General features: G+C 42.6%; 2 protein-coding genes across 8 annotated transcripts in view; one reads left to right on the forward strand and one right to left on the reverse strand.

Moving 5' to 3' along the window:
* The window catches only part of ppp2r3b (protein phosphatase 2, regulatory subunit B'', beta), a 65,880-nt gene extending 51,842 nt beyond the window's left edge, over window positions 1-14,038 (forward strand). For 2 of the 5 annotated variants that reach the window (XM_014163832.2, XM_014163837.3), the window contains 9 exons: window positions 5,344-5,418; window positions 5,633-5,719; window positions 5,930-6,086; window positions 6,699-6,747; window positions 7,019-7,108; window positions 7,245-7,420; window positions 9,553-9,671; window positions 9,778-9,884; window positions 12,772-14,038. In XM_014163832.2, coding sequence (XP_014019307.1) covers window positions 5,344-5,418; window positions 5,633-5,719; window positions 5,930-6,086; window positions 6,699-6,747; window positions 7,019-7,108; window positions 7,245-7,420; window positions 9,553-9,671; window positions 9,778-9,884; window positions 12,772-12,892 — 981 coding nt within the window. In that variant the 3' untranslated portion in view covers window positions 12,893-14,038. Of the gene's footprint in view, window positions 1-5,343; window positions 5,419-5,632; window positions 5,720-5,929; window positions 6,087-6,698; window positions 6,748-7,018; window positions 7,109-7,244; window positions 7,421-9,552; window positions 9,672-9,777; window positions 9,885-10,264; window positions 10,330-12,771 lie in introns of all 5 variants that reach the window. The other 3 variants (XM_014163834.2, XM_014163835.2, XM_014163833.2) reach the window with 3 other exon arrangements.
* A 3-nt stretch (window positions 14,039-14,041) lies between these two features.
* si:ch211-269e2.1 (cohesin subunit SA-2) overlaps window positions 14,042-19,702 on the reverse strand; it is a 51,323-nt gene continuing 45,662 nt past the window's right edge. For all 3 annotated transcript variants that reach the window (XM_082966933.1, XM_014163828.3, XM_014163829.3), the window contains 5 exons: window positions 18,498-18,652; window positions 18,147-18,275; window positions 16,028-16,239; window positions 15,734-15,812; window positions 14,042-15,454 (listed from right to left, as the gene is read on the reverse strand). In XM_082966933.1, the coding sequence (XP_082823059.1) occupies window positions 15,322-15,454; window positions 15,734-15,812; window positions 16,028-16,239; window positions 18,147-18,275; window positions 18,498-18,652 (708 nt within the window). In that variant the 3' untranslated portion in view covers window positions 14,042-15,321. The remainder of the gene's footprint in view (window positions 15,455-15,733; window positions 15,813-16,027; window positions 16,240-18,146; window positions 18,276-18,497; window positions 18,653-19,702) is intronic.

The following is a 19,702-nucleotide window of genomic DNA, read 5'->3' on the forward strand; positions in this document are numbered from 1 at the left end:
AGTGTGCTATTCACGGATGAATCCCAGTTTCAACTGTACAGGGCAGATGGCAGTGTGTGGGCGACCGGTATGCTGATGTCAATGTTGTGAACAGAGTGCCCCATGGTGGCGGTGGGAGTATGGGCAGGCATAAGCTACGGACAACCAACACAATTGCATTTTATTGATGACAATTTGAATGCACAGAAATACCTTGATGAGATCCTGAGGCCCATTGCCGTGCCATTCACCCACCACCATCACCTCATGTTTCAGCATGATAATGCACGGCCCCATGTTGCAAGGATCTGTACACAAATCCTGGAAGCTGAAAATGTCCCAGTTCTTCCATAGCCTGCATACTCAGACATAATCACCCATTGAGCACGTTTGGGATGCTCTGGATCGACGTGTATTAACTTCGGACAGCCATTGAAGAGGAGTGGGACAACATTACACAGGCCACAATCAACAGCTTGATCAATTCTATTCAAAGGAGATGGTGCGTTGCATGAGGCAAATGGTGTTCACACTAGATACTGACTGGTTTTCTGATCCACGCCCCTACCTTTTTTATCTATTTGTGACCAAAAGATGCATATGTGTTCCCAGTCATGTGAAATCCATAGATTAGGGCCTAATACATTTTTTTCAATTGACCGATTTTCCTTATGAACTGTAACTTTGTAAAATCTTTTAAATGGTTGCATTTTATGTTTGTTCAGTGTAGATTTATCAGAGAAGTAACTGTACCTTGTATTTATTTTATCCCCTTTATAACAAACAAAAAATTGTGCCAATCACATCCCTGCGTTGAGCATTGCTGTGCTGGCCATTTGTGTAGTCTGTCTACAAGGGTTTTCTGGCACCGGACAAGTGTCCAGGAACCAAAAATCTCAAATTTGAGCTCATCAGAACAAAGGACAGATTTCTAGTGGTCTAATGTCCATTGCCTGTGTTTCTTGGTCTAAGCAAGTCTCTTCTTATTATTGGTGTCCTTTAGTTGTGGTTTCTTTGCAGCAAATCGACCATGAAGGCCTGATTCACGCAATGATGGACTGTCGTTTCTCTTTGCTTATTTGAGCTGTTCTTGCCATAATATGGACTTGGTCTTTTACCAAATAGAGCTATTTTCTCTATACCAACCCTATCTTGTCACAACACAGCTGATTGTCTCAAACGCATTAAGAAGGTAAGAAATTCCACAAATTTAAATGTTTAACAAGGCACACCCGGTAATTGAAATGCAATCCAGGTGACTACCTCATGAAGCTGGTTGAGAAAATGCCAAGAGGGTGCAAAGTTGTCAGCAAGGCAAAGTGTGGCCACTTTGAAGAATCTCAAATATAAAATATATTTTGATTTTAAAACACTTTCTTTGGTTCACACACACACAGTGGTTACTACACTACGTGTGTGTGTATATATATATATATATATATATACTGCTCAAAAAAATAAAGGGAACACTTAAACACAATGTAACTCCAAGTCAATCACACTTCTGTGAAATCAAACTGTCCACTTAAGAAGCTTACAGGCCAACACCGTGCAGGACGTTTGGCATTTGCCAGAGAACACCAAGATTGGCAAATTCGCCACTGGCGCCCTGTGCTCTTCACAGATGAAAGCAGGTTCACACTGAGCACGTGACAGAGTCTGGAGACGCCGTGGAGAACGTTCTGCTGCCTGCAACATCCTCCAGCATGACCGGTTTGGCGGTGGGTCAGTCATGGTGTGGGTGGCATTTCTTTGGGGGGCCGCACAGCCCTCCATGTGCTCGCCAGAGGTAGCCTGACTGCCATTAGGTACTGAGATGAGATCCTCAGACCCCTTGTGAGACCATATGCTGGTGCGGTTGGCCCTGAGTTCCTCCTAATGCAAGACAATGCTAGACCTCATGTGGCTGGAGTGTGTCAGCAGTTCCTGCAAGAGGAAGGCATTGATGCTATGGACTGGCCCGCCCGTTCCCCAGACCTGAATCCAATTGAGCACATCTGGGACATCATGTCTCGCTCCATCCACCAACGCCACGTTGCACCACAGACTGTCCAGGAGTTGGCGGATGATTTTAGTCCAGGTCTGGGAGGAGATCCCTCAGGAGACCATCCGCCACCTCATCAGGGGCATGCCCAGGCGTTGTAGGGAGTTCATACAGGCACGTGGAGGCCACACACAGTACTGAGCCTCATTTTGACTTGTTTTAAGGACATTACATCAATGTTGGATCAGCCTGTAGTGTGGTTTTCCACTTTAATTTTGAGTGTGACTCCAAATCCAGACCTCCATGGGTTGATAAATTGGATTTCCATTGATTATTTTTGTGTGATTTTGTTGTCAGCACATTCAACTATGTAAAGAAAAAAGTATTTAAGATTATTTCATTCATTCAGATCTAGGATGTGTTATTTTAGTGTTCCCTTTATTTTTTTGAGATGTATGTATTTTTTTTTACTATTTTCTACATTGTAGAATAAAGAAAAACCCTGGAATGAGTACGTATGTCAACTTTTGAAAGGAAGTGAGTGATACATACATACGTACGTACGTACGGTATGTATGTATCACTCACTTCCTTTCAAAAGTTGACACACGTACTCATTCCAGGGTTTTTCTTTATTCTACATTGTAGAAAATAGTAAAAAAAATACATGCATGTATGCATGTACATGCATACAAAGGAAGAGAAACTTAGGCCTAGCCCCAGAGAGAGCGATTTGCCGGCGACATGTTACAACACTGACATATATTTCTTTATCCTTGTCAGATACTAGTGCGTCTGCTATACACATATAGGCGTACAGAAGGGGGCAAATTCATACATTTTCGATCAGAATATTTCTACGTTATGAGTAACTGATAAGAGAATTATCAAATAAGGGTAAATGAATCAATAATCCATCATTAATTAGTAGTTATGTAGCATGGATAATTAATGTACTGAACGTTAGTCTCATAAAGGTCTAGTAGAGGCTGGAAAGGGAGAGGTGTGTGTGTGTGTGTTTAGAGATACCGGGAGGAGCCTTCAAGGTTCTCCTAATCTATGGGGAAAGGAACAGGCAGTGCTGGCACAGTGGTAGCAGGTCTAGGAAGAGATAGTGTTCACCTACTGTCTGTGCGTATGTGTGTGCATAGGTTATCTACTTTTGGGTGTGGATGTGTGTGCGTAAGCGGAGAGAGGATACAATGAACATCTTTGTCATTTGGACCTCCAGAACATTCTCTGAATAAACTGAACAGACCTTTAACAGAAAGCTGAGTCCTTGCCTAATTATCAACCCAGTGTCTTACAAACCCTGGGGATTAGTCAAGGCTTATTGATTGTTAATTTATAGCATTAGGATATAAAATTCCATTATCAGTAACTCTGGTAGGCTTTAAACATTCTTCCTCACCTCAAATTCAACTGTCGGAGTCAGTTGGAGCGCCGGTGTGCACTGCCTTCATATCAGGCCTGCAGTATAGTAGCCTAATAACCACACTACTCCACACCTTCACAAAAGTTTCTAAACTTTAAGGTATTATCAAAAGCAAGTCGAGCCACTGTTTCTAGGGAAAATACTAGCAGGATATTATATTGCGGCAAACACATTAGTTTAAACTTAATATGGCCAGAGAAAATGGCTCAACAGAATGAAAAACATTTGCGAACTGGTTTAAAATTTCACAAAAGTTTTGAACAGGCTTTATTGCAGCAATTACCAAGAAAGGCTAGTGCCTACCTTACCCAACAAATGAAAGCAATAGGCTGATGATATTTATTTTACAACAGGTCTACTTATAACTTACCTTAAATACGGAGCACACAATTAAAATGACAGATCTTACTTAATTTAGCACACAAAAATGTCTCAACAGAATGAAGCCTAACCTATTTTGAATATTTAAATAACTGGTTTAGATTAATTAATATGCCTACAATAATAACAATGATATACAATAAATGCATGATCAAAAAAAAAAGTAAAGTTCCAAAAGCATCCTATAGGGAGTTGTACAGTAGCCTGCATTTGTTCTCGCCAACGTTCTTCTCATCTTTGTCCACTACAATATTAAAACGTTTCCATGCAGAGGACATTCCCCTTGTAAACTTTACACTATGAGCATACTCTCAAACTTTTGTTTTAATTAAATGAAAAAGTCCTCCATCGTAGCAATCAACAATAGCCTCCTCTCTCGCTCTCTCCTCAGCAGCAGATGCATGCACGCAAAGAGTGAGAGAATGGTGCAAAAGTGCGAAATCGGAGTGTATGACAGGATCGGCCAAAAGTCGTCAATTACCGGCTAACATAAACCCTGGCTGTCTGCCTACCTACCTGTTGGTGTACCGTATCTGCCCCACATTGGACTGATTCATATTCATGCTGGCAGATCCGTCTGGGCCGTGACAAAACACCCGTTAGCATACCGGGAGGAGATGCCTTCTGGCACTCACCGTTTAATTTGTATTGCGACGCCGGGGCGAATGGGCTCTGACTGTTGTGATGAATGAAGGAAGGATTGGCGCAGAGTAGATGTGACTGTCCCCGGCAGTTTCCTCACCCTGGTGATTTATGGGTTTTTCTATTATTTCATTTCTCACGGGAAGGGTTAAGGGGGAGGAGTGGGCACTCTGCAGTCCGCCTCAAAATAAAGCTATTTTAATTTCACTGCCGCCTTCGCATTTACATCAACGTTTAGTTCCTTTCACCCATCTGACAGAGAGGGGTTAAAAAAACGACAGAGGGGGCATGAGTGATTTTCATGGCTTGGATAAAAGCACAGTTCATTGGAGATTCAGTTCACCAGTCACCACATGAAAGCATCTGTGTGTGGTGGTCCAGCATGGAGAATATGAGCAGCTATATAACAGAGCAGGCCTCTTCTCCCATTCGTCTCCTATTGTTTCCATGGTCTCAATGTCTCCACGATGTCCCCTACTCATGCCGGCCATTTAAAGGGATAAGAGTCTGTTAGATGCTTTCATACTTCAAAAGTGCAATTAAATTGTCCTCCCAATTTAGATTCTTCCCATTCATCTGCCATTGCGGTCTGCGGATTTCTCCTAATGCATAGCTGGATCTACACAACAGATGGAGCGGCTATATAGATGGACGCTGCTTGACTTTAGGCCACCTTTTTGAAGTTCCAATACATCTTGAATATGGTGTTTGAGCTAGTCAAGCCCTTTCAACATCTCTCCAACAGGCAGAGCAGAAAATGGGGTCTGTCTTTCTGCTACTAACTCTCCAGAGAGTGATTTGACATAATTTTCTATGTTTGATTGTCTCTCTGGTGCTTGTCTTGTGGCAAGGCCCAGTTAGTCCTCTGGACCTCTCCCCGGCCTTGTTGTAATGTTATTAACCTCCTGTCTGTGTTGTTCAGGATGTGGTGAACTCTCACACAGGCCTGGCCTTCCTGAAGGAGGCGTCCGACTTCCACTCACGCTACATCACCACAGTAAGTCATTATATACCACACCAAAGGACATTTTTCAATCCTTACCACTTGGTATGTCTACAGAGGTTAACGTGTGATGTTTAATGTAATGTCAAATGTGTCCTATCGTGACTGACTCTGAAGCCTTTTTGTCATATACAGATTTTTTCTGTGGATGAGTTGAAGTGATCTTTTGAGGGTTCTGGAGGCTATTAAAGCTGTGTGTTGTCTGCAGGTTGCCCAGAGGATATTCTACAATGTGAACAGGTCATGGTCAGGCAGGATCAGCTGTTCAGAGCTCAGGAAAAGCAGCTTTCTCCAGGTAGGAAGGAAGCTTTGAGGTGGAACTGATCAGTTGTCACATCTACAGTAATGCTGTGAGTCGGATGACGATGGGGCCCACCCTCTTGTCGAGTCTAGTTCCTCCAATGGTTTGGGAGCTTTTTTCCTCACTGTATCTGTTAAAAGTGCTAAGTAAGTCACCAGTGATTTGATTTTGGCTGGTTGGTTGATGAATTGATTGGTCCAACAGAACGTGGCCCTGCTAGAGCAGGAGGAGGACGTGAACCAGCTGACAGAGTTCTTCTCCTATGAACATTTCTACGTCATCTACTGCAAGTTCTGGGAGCTGGACACAGACCATGACCTCTACATAGACCAGAGAGACCTGGCCCGACACAACGACCAAGGTACACAGAAACATACACACACACACACACGACCTCTACATAGACAAAAGAGAGCTAAGGGGTATGTCACGTAGCGGGATATAGAGTTCACAAACTCAATTCTCAATTAAGGATAACCGTTGAGTTGGAAAGCGCTAGCTTCGTGACATACCCCTTTGGTCCGACACAACGACCAAGGTGTGTGTACACACAGAGAGGATTACCAAGGCAACCTTAATGTTCAAGTGGAGTCAAGTACTTTTGCTCCCACACACCACTCCATATGTTCCTGGTCATGAAGGAAACAGGAAAGGAAGATCAATGGGGCAATAGGCCCAATTCGTCCACCCACCCACCACCCAAATGAATGTCTTGGTTGAATTGGATGACGCCATGTCTGGCTTCATTTATTAGTCCTATAGATCTCCCCTACAAGCAGAAATCACTATTTATTGTATGGAAAAGATAAAGGAGAGGTTAACAGTTACATCATTCACTTTACTTCCCAATGAGCTGGATTTATGATCTGTGACTGGATCACATCTATAATGAAAGACCTTGTATACAGTAACTCGCGTCACATTGTTATCTTGCCTAGTTTGTGAAATGTATTTATTTTCCTATGTTTTCCAGCTATCTCCCACAAGATGATTGAAAGAATATTTTCTGGGACAGTTACCAGGTAAGAGACATTAACTAATTAATGGCTGTTATGACGTTCCACACTGTGTTCTGTATAGACTCCTTTCACTGAGTTGAGGTTGGCTTGGGTCCCCTGTGTGTTTTTCCTTAGATAAACGCAACATTTAATCTACTATTGTCTAAAGCTCTGTGTAGATACTGCTATTTTCTAGAAATAAACAAATATTCCCTGCAAATGAAGCTTGATAGAATTGAAGGTGAAATTGGAGTGGTGTGTTTGAGTGTTGCCCTACCCATCTCTCTCCTCCCAGGGATAGACGTCTGCGTAAAGACGGTAGGCTGAGCTACGCTGACTTTGTCTGGTTCCTCATCTCCGAAGAAGACAAGAAGACTGACACCAGGTACTACATACAGTAACACCAGTCTCACATTGGAAACAAAATAGTCCCCCACCCCCCTCTATATGGAGTACTGATTTGTTGGTGATACCACTCTATCCTGTGTATCTAGCCTGTCTCTCTCTTTCTCCCTCCACAGTATAGAGTACTGGTTCCGGTGTATGGACCTGGATGGGGACGGTGTGTTGTCTATGTACGAGCTGGAGTATTTCTATGAGGAGCAGTGTGTGAAGTTGGAGACCATGGCAATCGAGCCCCTGCCCTTCGAGGACTGTCTCTGTCAGATGCTCGACCTGGTCAGGCCGGAGGTCGAGGGTCAGACACCTAAACCCAAATTATAAAAATGTTTCATTATGACATGCAGACAATAGATATGTGTTAGCAATGAAGTAAAGAGCTAGCATGCACACACACCAGTACATCACAGCGACTGGGACAAATAGTAATACATTCCTGCACTGAATGAAAGACTGACTAATCAAAGGGTTCTAACCTCTACGTATTTACAATTTATTTGACAGCACAGTCAGAAATTAGAGAAAGAGATGCATGTAGCGGGACAGACAGATGAGATGGGCTGAGGCAGGATTCACAGCCTCATTCTAAAATGTATTAAATTGTCCCCACCCCCCAATCTACACACAATACCCCATAATGACGAAGGAATAACAGGTTTTTACAAATGTTAGAAAATATATTAACAAGTTCAATTAAATATCACACTTACATAAGTATTCAGACCCTTTACTCAGTACTTTGCTGAAGCACCTTTGGCAACAATTATACCCTTGAGTGTGATGCTATAAGCTTGGCACACCTGTATTTGGGGGAGTTTCTCCCATTCTTCTCTGCAGATCCTCTCAAGCTCTGTCAGGTTGGATGGGGAGAGTGTCTGCACAGCTATTTTCAGGTCTCTCCAGAGATGTTCCATCGGGTTCAAGTCCGCACTCTGGCTGGTTCACTCAAGGACATTGAGACTTGTCCTGAAGCCACTACTGCGTTATCTTGGCTGTGTGCTTAGGGTGGTTGTCCATAGGGTGGTTGTCCTGTTGGAAGGTGAACCTTCGCCTCAGGCTGAGGTCCTGAGTGCTCTGTAGCAGGTTTTCATCAAGGATCTCTCTGTACTTTGCTCCGTTAATCTTTCCCTCGATCCTCGCTACTCCCAGTCCCTGCCTCTGAATAACATCCCTGCAGCATGATGCTGCCACCACCACCCTTCACCGTAGGTATGGTGCCAGGTTTCCTCCAGATGCGACACTTGGCATTCAGGCCAAAGAGTTCAATCTTGTTTTCATCAGACCAGAGAATCTTGTTTCTCATGTTCTTAGAGTATTTAGGTGCTGGGCTGCCATGTGCCTTTTTACTGAGGAGTGGCTTCCGTCTGGCCAATCTACCATAAAGTTATTGTTGCAGTGCTGCAGAGATGGTTGTCCTTCTGGAAGGTTCTCCCATCTCCACAGAGGAACTCTGGAGCTCTGTCAGAAAGACCATCTGGTTCTTGGTCATCTCCCTGACCAAGGCCATTCTTCCCCGATTGCTCGGTTTGGCCGGGCGGCCAGCTCTAGGAGTCTTGGTGGTTCCAAACTTCTTCCATTTAAGAATTATGAAGGCCATTGCGTTCTTGGGGCCCTTCAATGCTGCAGACATTTTTTGGTTCCCTTCCCCAGATCTGTCTCGGAGCTCTTAGGACAGTTCCTTCGACCTCCATAGCTTGGTTTTTGCTCTGACATGCACTTTCAACTGGGACCTTTATATAGACAGGTGTGTGCCTTTCCAAATCGTGTCCAATCAATTGAATTTACACAGGTGGACTCCAAGTTGTAGAAACATCTCATGCATGATCAATGGAAACAGGATGCACCGGAGTTCAATTTGAGTCTCATAGCAAAGGGTCTGAATATTTAAGTAAATAAGTTATCTGTTTTTTACTTGTAATAAATTGGCAAAAATGTCTAAACCTGTTTTCGCGTCGTCATTATGGGGTATTGTGTGTAGACTAAGGATTTTTTTTTATCCATTTTACAATACGGCTGTAATGTAACAATGTGGGAAAATGGAAGGGGTCTGAATACTTTCCGAATGTATTGTGTGTGTGTGTGGTCCGGAGTTGGTACTCCAGCACACAACTATGAATGCTAGCCTAGTTTGATGCCACAAGTAGCTGTTAGTTCCAGCGCGTAGCATTTTTAGACCGAAGCTTTGGTAATTTGCTAACACCTTCCCACCTTCCCAGACCTGGGTGAAAAACACATACTATATGCCACAACTGAACATGTTTGAGGTGTGTTTGATTTAGTCTGAGACAAAAATGACTACAGTATTGGTTCCAATGTACCAGGTAAACTAAATCAAGCGCAGCTCAGGTATTTGACCTAGTTTGGGGGCACCACTAAATCTTGAAAAGCAGCCGAATTGGGCATAAAAAAAAAGATTTCTATTCTCCCCAGGAAAGATCACCCTACGGGACCTGAAGCAGTGTAAGTTGTCTCACATCTTCTATGACACCTTCTTCAACATCGAGAAATACCTGGACCACGAGCAGAAAGACCCCTTCTCTGTTGTAAGGGTAACTATTGACTATGACAGGATGTTATTATTACGCAGGGATGATATGACATCAGAGGCTGTGGGGGATGATGGATAATGGAGTTTTGTTGGTTGTCTTTTGTAAGGAGGCTGAGACAGAGGGCCAGGAGATCTCGGACTGGGAAAAATATGCAGCGGAGGAGTACGATATCCTGGTTGCTGAGGAGACTACTACTGATCAGTACAACGACAGGTAAGACGGACGGACTGACTACACTCAACCAGTGTTCTATAATTTACTGGACAGAATCGCAGAAGCCTGTTGTTGATTTAATGACAAATCTCTCATCAGTATCTGTTTCTGTAGAGGAGAAAGTCACATAGTTGAGTTCAGTTGGTTAGGGGACTGACTGCTCTCCTGAAGGATAGTTTGTGCTTTGACCTATTTTGCAGTAGGAATGCCAGGGTTAGTGACTGGTGACTAAGCCAGGGTATCACTGTAGATGTTATGTATGTTAAGTTTTTCTTTGTTATGGCTTGACTTCAGGAGGCTTGCTGTGTTTGTGTAGAATGATTATAGGGGGCCAGTGTGAGGGACAAGGCTGTTAACAGGCTATTGTGTGGTGGTTTTAGGAACACCACAAACTTCTAAAGACAGGCTGGGTAGGATGAGGGGAGAGGCTGCTTTGCCTGGCCAGGTAAGAGACCAGGGTGTCTGTCTATCCTCAGGGTGCAGGCTCTCTCTCACTCCTTCACTCTCTCCATGCTCGCTCAGTTCCAATTCCACCCCTAGCCTCTAGGTACATGTCTAAAAGGATTGGATAGGTAGTAGTGGGTAGGTACATGGTAAGCACTCCACCTTGTCCTCTGATAAGCTTGGGTGTATTTTTTTGCCATAACTACACTCTTTCTACACTCTGTTCTTTCAACACCTAGGACATAGGGAGGTAGGTAGGGGCTACAGGCTGAAATGGAATTGATATGGCAGCTGTGTTTCAAAACCAATCCCTTCCTCAGCACTCTCAGTGGAACTCTTCACCATCAGTATTTTTCCCACCTGTTGCTCCTCCTGTTGCTGTCCTGACCTGTTTCTCTTGAACGATGGTAGCTCCTCCATGGAGTTGATCCCTGCATATCTACTGTACTACTTTTTGTCCTGTCTCATGTAGGTACTTTCCACCTGGCTACACCTACCCTGGCCAACAGCTCTGCACCCCCCCACAGCAACTTGACCAAGCCTCCCCCACTTCTCCTTCACCCAAATCCAGATAGCTAATATTCTGAAAGAGCTGCAAAATCTGGACCCCTACAAATCAGCTGGGCTAGACAATCAGGACCCTCTTTCTAATATTATCCACTTCAATTGTTGCAACCCCTATTACTAGCCTGTTCAACCTCTCTTTCGTATCGTCTGAGATCCCAAAAGATTGGAAAGCTGCCGCGGTCATCCCCCTCTTCAAAGGGGGAGACACTCTAGACCCAAACTGTTATAGACCTATATCTATCCTACCTTTCTAAAGTCTTTGAAAGCCAAGTCAACAGATCACCGACCATTTCAAATCCCACCGTACCTTCTCCGCTATGCAATCTGGATTCCGAGCTGGTCATGGGTGCTCCTCAGCCACGCTCAAGGTCCTAAACCATATCATAACCGCCATCGATAAAAGACGGTACTGTGTAGCCATCTTCATTGACCTAGCCAAGGCTTCTGACTCTGTCAATCACCGCATTCTTATCGGCAGACTCAATAGCCTTGGATTCTCAAATGACTGCCTCGCCTTGTTCACCAACTACTTCTCATAAAGTTCAGTGTGTCAAATCGGGGGGCCTGTTGTCCGGACCTCTGGCAGTCTATGGGGGTGCCACAGGGTTCAATTCTCGGGCTGACTCTTTTCTCTGTATATATAAATGATGTCGCTGGTGATTCTCTGATCCACCTCTACGCAGACACCATTCTGTATACTTCTGGCCCTTTGGACACTGTGTTAACAAACCTCCAGACGAGCTTCAATGCCATACAACACCTCTTCCGTGGCTTACAACTGCAAGTAAAACTAAATGCATGCTCTTCAACCGATCACTGCCCGCCCGCCCGTCTAGCGTCACTACTATGGACGGTTCTGACTTTTGTAGTTGTCCACATATTCTAAGTATCTGGTTAGACTGTAAACTCTCCTTCCAGACTCACATTAAGCATCTCCAATCCAAAATGAAGTCTAGAATCGACTTCCTATTTCGCAACAAAGCCTCCTTATGCTGCTAAACATCGTAAAACTGACTATCCTACCGATCCTCGACTTCGGCGATGTAGTTTACAAAATAGCTTCCAACACTACTCAGCAAATTGGATGTAGTCTATCACAGTGCCATCCGTTTTGTCACCAAAGCCCCATATACTACCCACCACTGCGACCTGTATGCTCTCGTTGGCTGGCCTTCGCTTCATATTCGTTGCCAAACCCACTGGCTCCAGGTCATCTATAAGACTTTGCTAGGTAAAGCCCCGCTTTATCGCAGCTCACCATAGCAACACCCACCCGTAGCACACGTATATTTCACTTGTCATCTCCAAAGCCAACTCCTCTTTTGGCCGCCTTTCCTTACAGTTCTCTGCTGCCAATGATGAACGAACTGCAAAAACCACTGAAGCTGGATACTTATCTCCATCACTAACTTTAAGCATCAGCTGTCAGAGCAGCTTACCAACCATTGCACATGTACACAGCCCATCTGTAAATAGCCCATCTAACTACCTCATCCCCATATTGTTTAATTTTTTTGCTCCTTTGCACCTCAGTATCTCTACTTGCACATCATCTTCTGCACATCTGTCACTCCAGTGTTAATGCTAAATTGTAATTTTGCCACTATGGCCTATATTGCCTTACCTCCCTAATCTTACTACATTTGTACACACTGTATATAGACTTTTCTATTGTGTTATTGACTGTACGTTTGTTTATCCCATGTGTAACTGTTTGTGTCGCACTGCTTTGCTGTATATTGGCCAGGTCGTAGTTGTAAATAAGAACTTGTTCTCAACTGGCCTACCTGGTTAAATAAAGGTAAAATAAAAAAATGCAATGGTTTTATTTCACAATGTTGGAAGAACTTCTCTCTCGCTCATATATTCTCTGTAGGTATGACAATGCTCTGAGTCACATCTCCAGTGAATTGGGTCTGAGGACAGAGGAGAGACATTTCTTTGAGATCCCCAACCCTCACTGCAATCTGGACTTGGATGAGGACGACTTTGAATGACCAGCACTGGGAGACCAACAAAACAGGGAGAAGAAGCGGCTACGGGCTACAGGACATATAGCAGTGTGAGCAGTTGAATGCCAAACCAGAACCACAAACGTTCAAACTAAACGATGGTACAGATACGATCACACGGTTAACTCTGAACCACAGACACTCGTCAAACTAGGAATGAAAACAAGCGCTACCACCAAACTACAGGACAAACAAACATCACATGGTTACTTAGTGGAAGTTGGCAACCACAGGAACAGGAAACGCCCACCAGACTCTAGGCAATACAGGAAGAAGACACATTCTGTGGTGGGAAGTAGCATCTTGATCTGCCACACAATGCAGGTGCCGTTACCAGCTCTTACCTTTAAGTAGAGGACACTTCAGTCCATGGCCTCAAAGACCCCCTCATGGTTTGCCTTTTCTTTCTTTACTCAGTTAAGGTCCAAACACATTGTTGCAACAGAGTGATAAGAGAAAGGTGCTGCCGTCATCTTAGCAGTGGTGTTAAACATACACTAATTGGTTTAAATGCTGGTTCCTACTGGGTCCTGGCTCAACACTTCTTGGTTGTGACTGTGGTGGCTCGCGAGGCAATTCAGGAGGCCTTGGGTGGGTTGCAGCGTAAAACATTTAGGTCATTAGGAGATACGAGACGCTTTTTGGTGGGTCGATCACAGCATGAAACAGTTTGGTAACCATTAGACGAGCCACTGTAGCACACTTAAATGATTAAGTTAATATCCCACATCAATGACAAACATTTTTGTTACTCATTCTTAGGAATTGGCTAATTCAACATTCCGGAGATATGAACCATATTGAGTAGTTTCTGGTCTGATTGCAAAGTAAAAAGGTATGGTCTACCTGCTGGGAGGGGCAGTAGAGTGCTGGAGCTCAGTCCAAATGCCTCGCAAGGCACAGACAGTGTCTAACTGTACAATATTGAGTTCATCAGTATAACATGTCATATGCTTTTTTTGTGTGAGATGGGGTTATAAATTTGAAATCTAAACTGTAAATATTTATTTTGTGCTTGCTGTGTTGCAAAATAGGTGGTCAGATTTGTTTAAATAAAGTACATTTTACTTCCTGTAAAGTATCTTTTGTTCAAATAAAGATTGTGGCATTTCTTCATGGAAAGAAGCAAGAGCATTTTGTGCGAGTAATATTTATTGATGGTACTATTTCCAATGCACAAGTCAATTAAAACAGGTCTGATCAGTTACTATGACCACACACCCTTCCAGACCACATTGTTGTGTAAAAATCTACCATTAGAACAACAAATGAACAGTGGTGTGTTTCAATAACAATCCTATTTAGATCTCACCTACATTATCTGAGCCATAACACAATCACCTACTAGCTAGGGCACATCTACAGTTCAATCTTGTACAATACTGGTACAGCAACCTGACTCATTGATAATCATTGTCTATATGACCCTAACCCCATACACACACACACAATATGCTTATTTTATAATCAAAACACTGGCACCAAAATAGCATTTGCTACGATTTAAGTTGGCATTTTCATGAATATGCTTTTAGTGTAAAAACGAGCCCATTAGCTTTCCCTAAAAGCTGTTGATATAAACAATCGAGTCATGCTTTGTACTCATTCTATCAAGCTTGAGTACTATTTTTATCATTCTTTAGTATCTAGAGGGACTTTTCCCAAGAGCGAAGACCAATTTATGGGTCAAATATAACAGCACCAGCAGATGCATTGGTTTCAATACAAATTAAAAAGAGCTTATATCCATAATGCACCACATACTTGATTCCCGGACAATTACCCAATGTAATTAGTCTTAACCTACCATTGGTACAGCATCTTCTCTAAGGAAGACTGTCAAATTATGTCTACATGGGCTGGAAGCTGTTAAAAAAAAAAAAAAACTTTGTCAAAGAGCCAGTTCTATTTTGACAGTTGGTTTAAATAAGGTTACAGAAAAATACTCCAACCATGTCTCAATAGACTAAAGCGGCTTGCATGTCTCATCTCCTTTCCTACATCTGGATGGGGGAAAGCATACACCATATTACTTTCACCCATCCTATTTTCTTCCTCTTTCAAATCAGTGCCATGAAGGAGAGGAAGCAAGACTGTTGTCCCTTTTGATAACTAAGATGCGTATAAGGGTTTTTATCTACTCCCTTCAGATGTCCAGCCCTCTATTCCATCCCTGTCCAGACACGACCCCTAGCCACCTGTGTAGTTCCTAGTTATGTTTAAATAGTTACCTCGTCCATCGACTCGGTACTGGTACCCCAAGTTATCGTTACTCATTGGTGTATTTATTATTACTTCACTATTTTCTTTCTCTCCTCATTGTTGGGAAGGGCCCGTAAGTAAGCATTTCACTGTTAGTATACACCTTTTGTTTACAAAGCATGTGACAAATTTGGTTTAATCCATCTTCTAGTTCACAGGTCAACCTCCACGGTGTCCACATCCAATTCCTCGTTAGCGTGGAACGGCTCCTCTGAAATCACTATGGTCGGCGGGGGTTCTCTGACGATGGGACCAAGCTCAACCTCTGGCTTCCTGTCCTCTGGGCTGACCGGGTCAAAGACATAATTCATAGAACGATTATACTCTATGGTAAGAAACAGTGAGCCCTGCTTGAATTTTTTTATTTATTTTATGCATCCCTTCTTGGGGAAGCAATCACTGATCTGTATGTGATTGAATGAGTTAAGGCAGTGTTTCCATCAAGGTAAAACAGAAAGAAATAAGTATTTGAAAGGAGTAAAAACTTGGCCAGAGTTGGGATCAGTTCCATCTCCAATCCACTTAATTCAGGGTTAGGGTTGGGATAAGTGTTAGGGTTTCTACCTTGTACTGCTGCTGGCCTTATGGGGCCTCCTTACTTTGGTCTCAGTAGAGGTAAGAGCAGACGGGGACCTCATGTCTCCTATCAAAGACAATATACATTTCTCTATCAGTCTGCTCAATCGAATATGTTCTGTGTGCATAACGATCTTGCCGGCCTTTTATGGCACTCTGAAAACTCAATATGCAAGAATAAATCCTATACAAAGCAATACAAAGTGCAATTACTCATGGAAGTCATGTCATGGTGGGCATCATGATCAGAAGATCCCTGTCGGATGATGTCAAAGTACCTACCATCAGCAGTAGGGCTGTGTCTGACAGAGGGAGAGCGTGAGCGATTGGCTAGAGACGGTTGCTTTAGCGTATCAGAGCTGATGAAGGACACAGCATCTTCCCCCTCAGCCCCAGTAGCCAATAAGGAGGCTCGGTAGTAGATGAGTGGCAGCCAACACTCCTCTCTGTTACTGATGGTCTGTTCACTTACGTACCTCTGTAGGTAGGTGTAACTGGAGGGAGAGAGGGACAGGTTTAAGCTAGTCCACTGACACACAGTCTTTAAAGGTCCAATGCAGCCATTTTTTATCTCAATCGTTATCAGAAATGATTTTATATTAAGTACCTTACTGTGATTGTTTTGAATTAATATGGTCAAAAAGAAACGCATAGCTTCTTAGCAAAGAGCAATTTCTCAAGCAAAACTTTAGCGAGGACTGTCTGGGAGTGGTCTGAGTGGGGAGGGGAAAACTAGCTGTTAGGAACTCTTTCATATTGGTCTATTAACTGCCTGAAATTTCAGCCTATTTTGGTGGGATGGAGTTTTGGACTGCCTGGTGACATCATCAGATCTAAAAAGGCATTATTTTCAGTTTCACAGTTTTATTCCAACCTCCATGTGGAAATATATACAGTACTAGTCAAAACTTTGGACACCTGCTCATTCAAGGGTTTTTCTTTATTTGGACTATTTTCTACATTGTAGAATAATATTAGAAATCAAAACTATGAAATAACACATATGGAATCATGTAACCAAAAACAACAGTTTAATCAAATTATATTTTAGATTCTTCAAAGTAGCCACCATTTGCCTATGACAGTTTTGCACACTTTGCATTCTCTCAACCAGCTTCATGAGAAATGCTTCTCCAACGGTCTTGAAGGAGTTCCCACATATGCTGAGCACTTGTTGGCTGCTTTTCCTTCACTCTGCGGTCCAACTCATCCCAAACCATCTCAATTGGCTAGGTCGGGTGATGGTGGAGGCCAATGTCATCTGATGCAACACTCAATCACTCTCCTTCTTGGTCAAATAGCCCTTACACAGCATGGAGGTGTGTTTTAGGTCATTGGTCCTGTTGAAAAACAAATGATAGTCCCACTAAGTGCAAACCAGATGGGATGGCTTATAGCTGCAGAATGCTGTGTTAGCCATACTGGTTAAGTGTGCCTTAAATTCTAAAATAAATCACCATCACACCACCTCAATGCTTCACGGTGGGTTCCATGCTTCACGGTGGGTACTACTCTGCATCCAAAAATGTTGACACATCAGACAGATTTCCACCCGTCTAATGTCCATTGCTCGTGTTTCTTGACCAAAGCAAGTCTTCTTATTGGTGTGGTTTACTTTGTTGCAATTCAACCATAAACCTGATTCACGCAGTCTCCTCTGAACAGTTGATGTTGAGATGTGTCTGTTACTTGAACACTATAAAGAATTTATTTGAGCTGCAATTTTTGAGGTTGGTAACTCCAATGAACTTATCCTCTGCAACAGAGGTAACTCTGGGTCTTCCTTTCCTGTGGCGTTCCTCATGAGAACCAGTTTCATCATAGCGCATGTTTTTTTGCGACTGCACTTGAAGAAACTTTTCAAAGTTCTTGACATTTTCCAGATTGACTGACCTTCATGTCTTGAAATAAGGGTGGACTGTCATTTCTTTTTGCTTATTTGAGCAGTTCTTGCCCTAATATGGACTTTGGTATTTTACCAAATAGGGCTATCTTCTGTATACCACCCCTACCCTGTCACAACACAACTGATTGGCTCAAACACATTAAGAAATTCCACAAATTAACTTTTAACAAGGCACACCTGTTAATTGAAATGCATTCCAGGTAACTAACTCATGAAGGTTGAGAGAATGCCAAAAGTGTACAAAGCTGTCATCAATGCAAGGGTGGCTACTTTGAAGAATCTCAAATATATTTTGATTTGTTTAACAATTTTTTTGGTTACCTCATAATTCCATGTTATTTCATAGTTTGTCTTTACTATTAATCTACAATGTAGAAAATATAGAAAAACCCTGGAATGAGTAGGTGTGTCAACTTTTGACTGGTACTGTATAAACTCACTTTTTCACTGCACTTGGCCTTTAAGCATGTTATACAGAGAAGAGAACACACTTACACAATCTTTTTGTCTGGTCTGAGGAGCTTGCTGGAGAACTCACTGAGGATGGTGAGGTAGGAGAGGTACGGAGGAGAGGGCTTCTCTGCTCTCTGGACAAACCCCTGAAAAACAAACTCTATACCGTCCCTTCACACACACACACACAGAGAGAGGAAAAGTGAATGAATGACATGAGTGCATTGAGTGTAGGAAATGTGCTAACAATTGTATTATTAGTCTAATTATTATGAGTATTATTTTAAACAAATGCTCATAGTACTGGTGTGGTGAAATGAGGCCTCGGAAACCACGATGAAAAACGTTAAGGGGACATGAGTGTGCATGGTTATGAGGGTAGTGTTTACCTACCTATGGATCAGAGCGAGGGACTCTCTGGACTTTGTCTGGTCCCAGCCGAAGGTGAGAGAGAAGCGTCTGGCCAGCTCCTTGATGCTGCTGAATGTTTGGACACCTGAGCTACAGGTGACTCCACTGTCCTGCTCCTGCTTCAGACGCAGGAACAACTGAGGAAAAAGTGAGAGACATCACTGATCAACTTGGTCACAGTTTTGTTCAATTCATGTCAGCTGAATCTAACTCTAAAGTGTACTTTACTCAATTTAGTTCAGTTCAGATAAACTCAGTTAAATCAAATCCAACTAAAATCTGATCAGCTCAATTCAATCAAACTCAGTTCTCTCCCTCATTTAGACCTGAATGATATTTGCCATCAATTAGCCAGCCAACTAAAGGACAACACATACCCATATACTGCAGAGCTGAGTGAGGCATCCCCTACAAGCCACTCCTCCCTCCTCTGTGTTATCTGCCATTAGGCCTTACCCAGGCCTTTACAATTAGTCTGTATTGGTGTCATTTAAAAACTTTACCATGGGAAGAACACATTCTATGGATAATAAAAAATATAAACGTGAACATCTAAAACCTGGAGGCCTGGATAGTGCCAAAATGTCACATTTCCCAACTTTAATTATTTCTCAATAATTCTTTTGGATACAGATTTAAAATGCATACTCAAAAGTACGCAAAAGACAGAAATTACCAAACTACAATACATTTTAATAAAAAGTTAGCAAAAATAAATAATCCCTTGCTACCAGGGAAAGGAAAATATCACCCTGGTTAACTCTTTAGTTATATCCCAGTTGACCTATTTGCTTATTTGTACAAAAAAAATTACATTTTATTTGGAACGGTAAGCCTGACAACATTAAACGAGCATATTTATATAATGAATGTGAATTCAGATAGCAGAAATTATTAAATATTAAAGCATTAGACCTCTCACTAAAGGCTTCAGTCATACAAAAGATATAGTGCGGAAATTACGGTATAAGGCGCAACTTTTTTCCCACGCTTTGAACCTCGCGGCTTAAACAATGCCGCGGCTAATATATGGATTTTTCCCGCTTTCAATTTTTTTGAAAGGAGATGACTTCAGTGGTTTCAGTGGACAGGAGGAGGAAGATAGTGACCAATGACTTTCTTGGTAGGCTACTGTTTACTGCTAATTTTTAATTTTTTTGTTACAAGCCGTGTTTCGTTAGCCTGTG

Source organism: Salmo salar, chromosome 21 (genome assembly GCF_965601325.2).
Source record: "Salmo salar chromosome 21, fSalSal1, whole genome shotgun sequence".
NCBI lineage: Eukaryota > Metazoa > Chordata > Actinopteri > Salmoniformes > Salmonidae > Salmo > Salmo salar.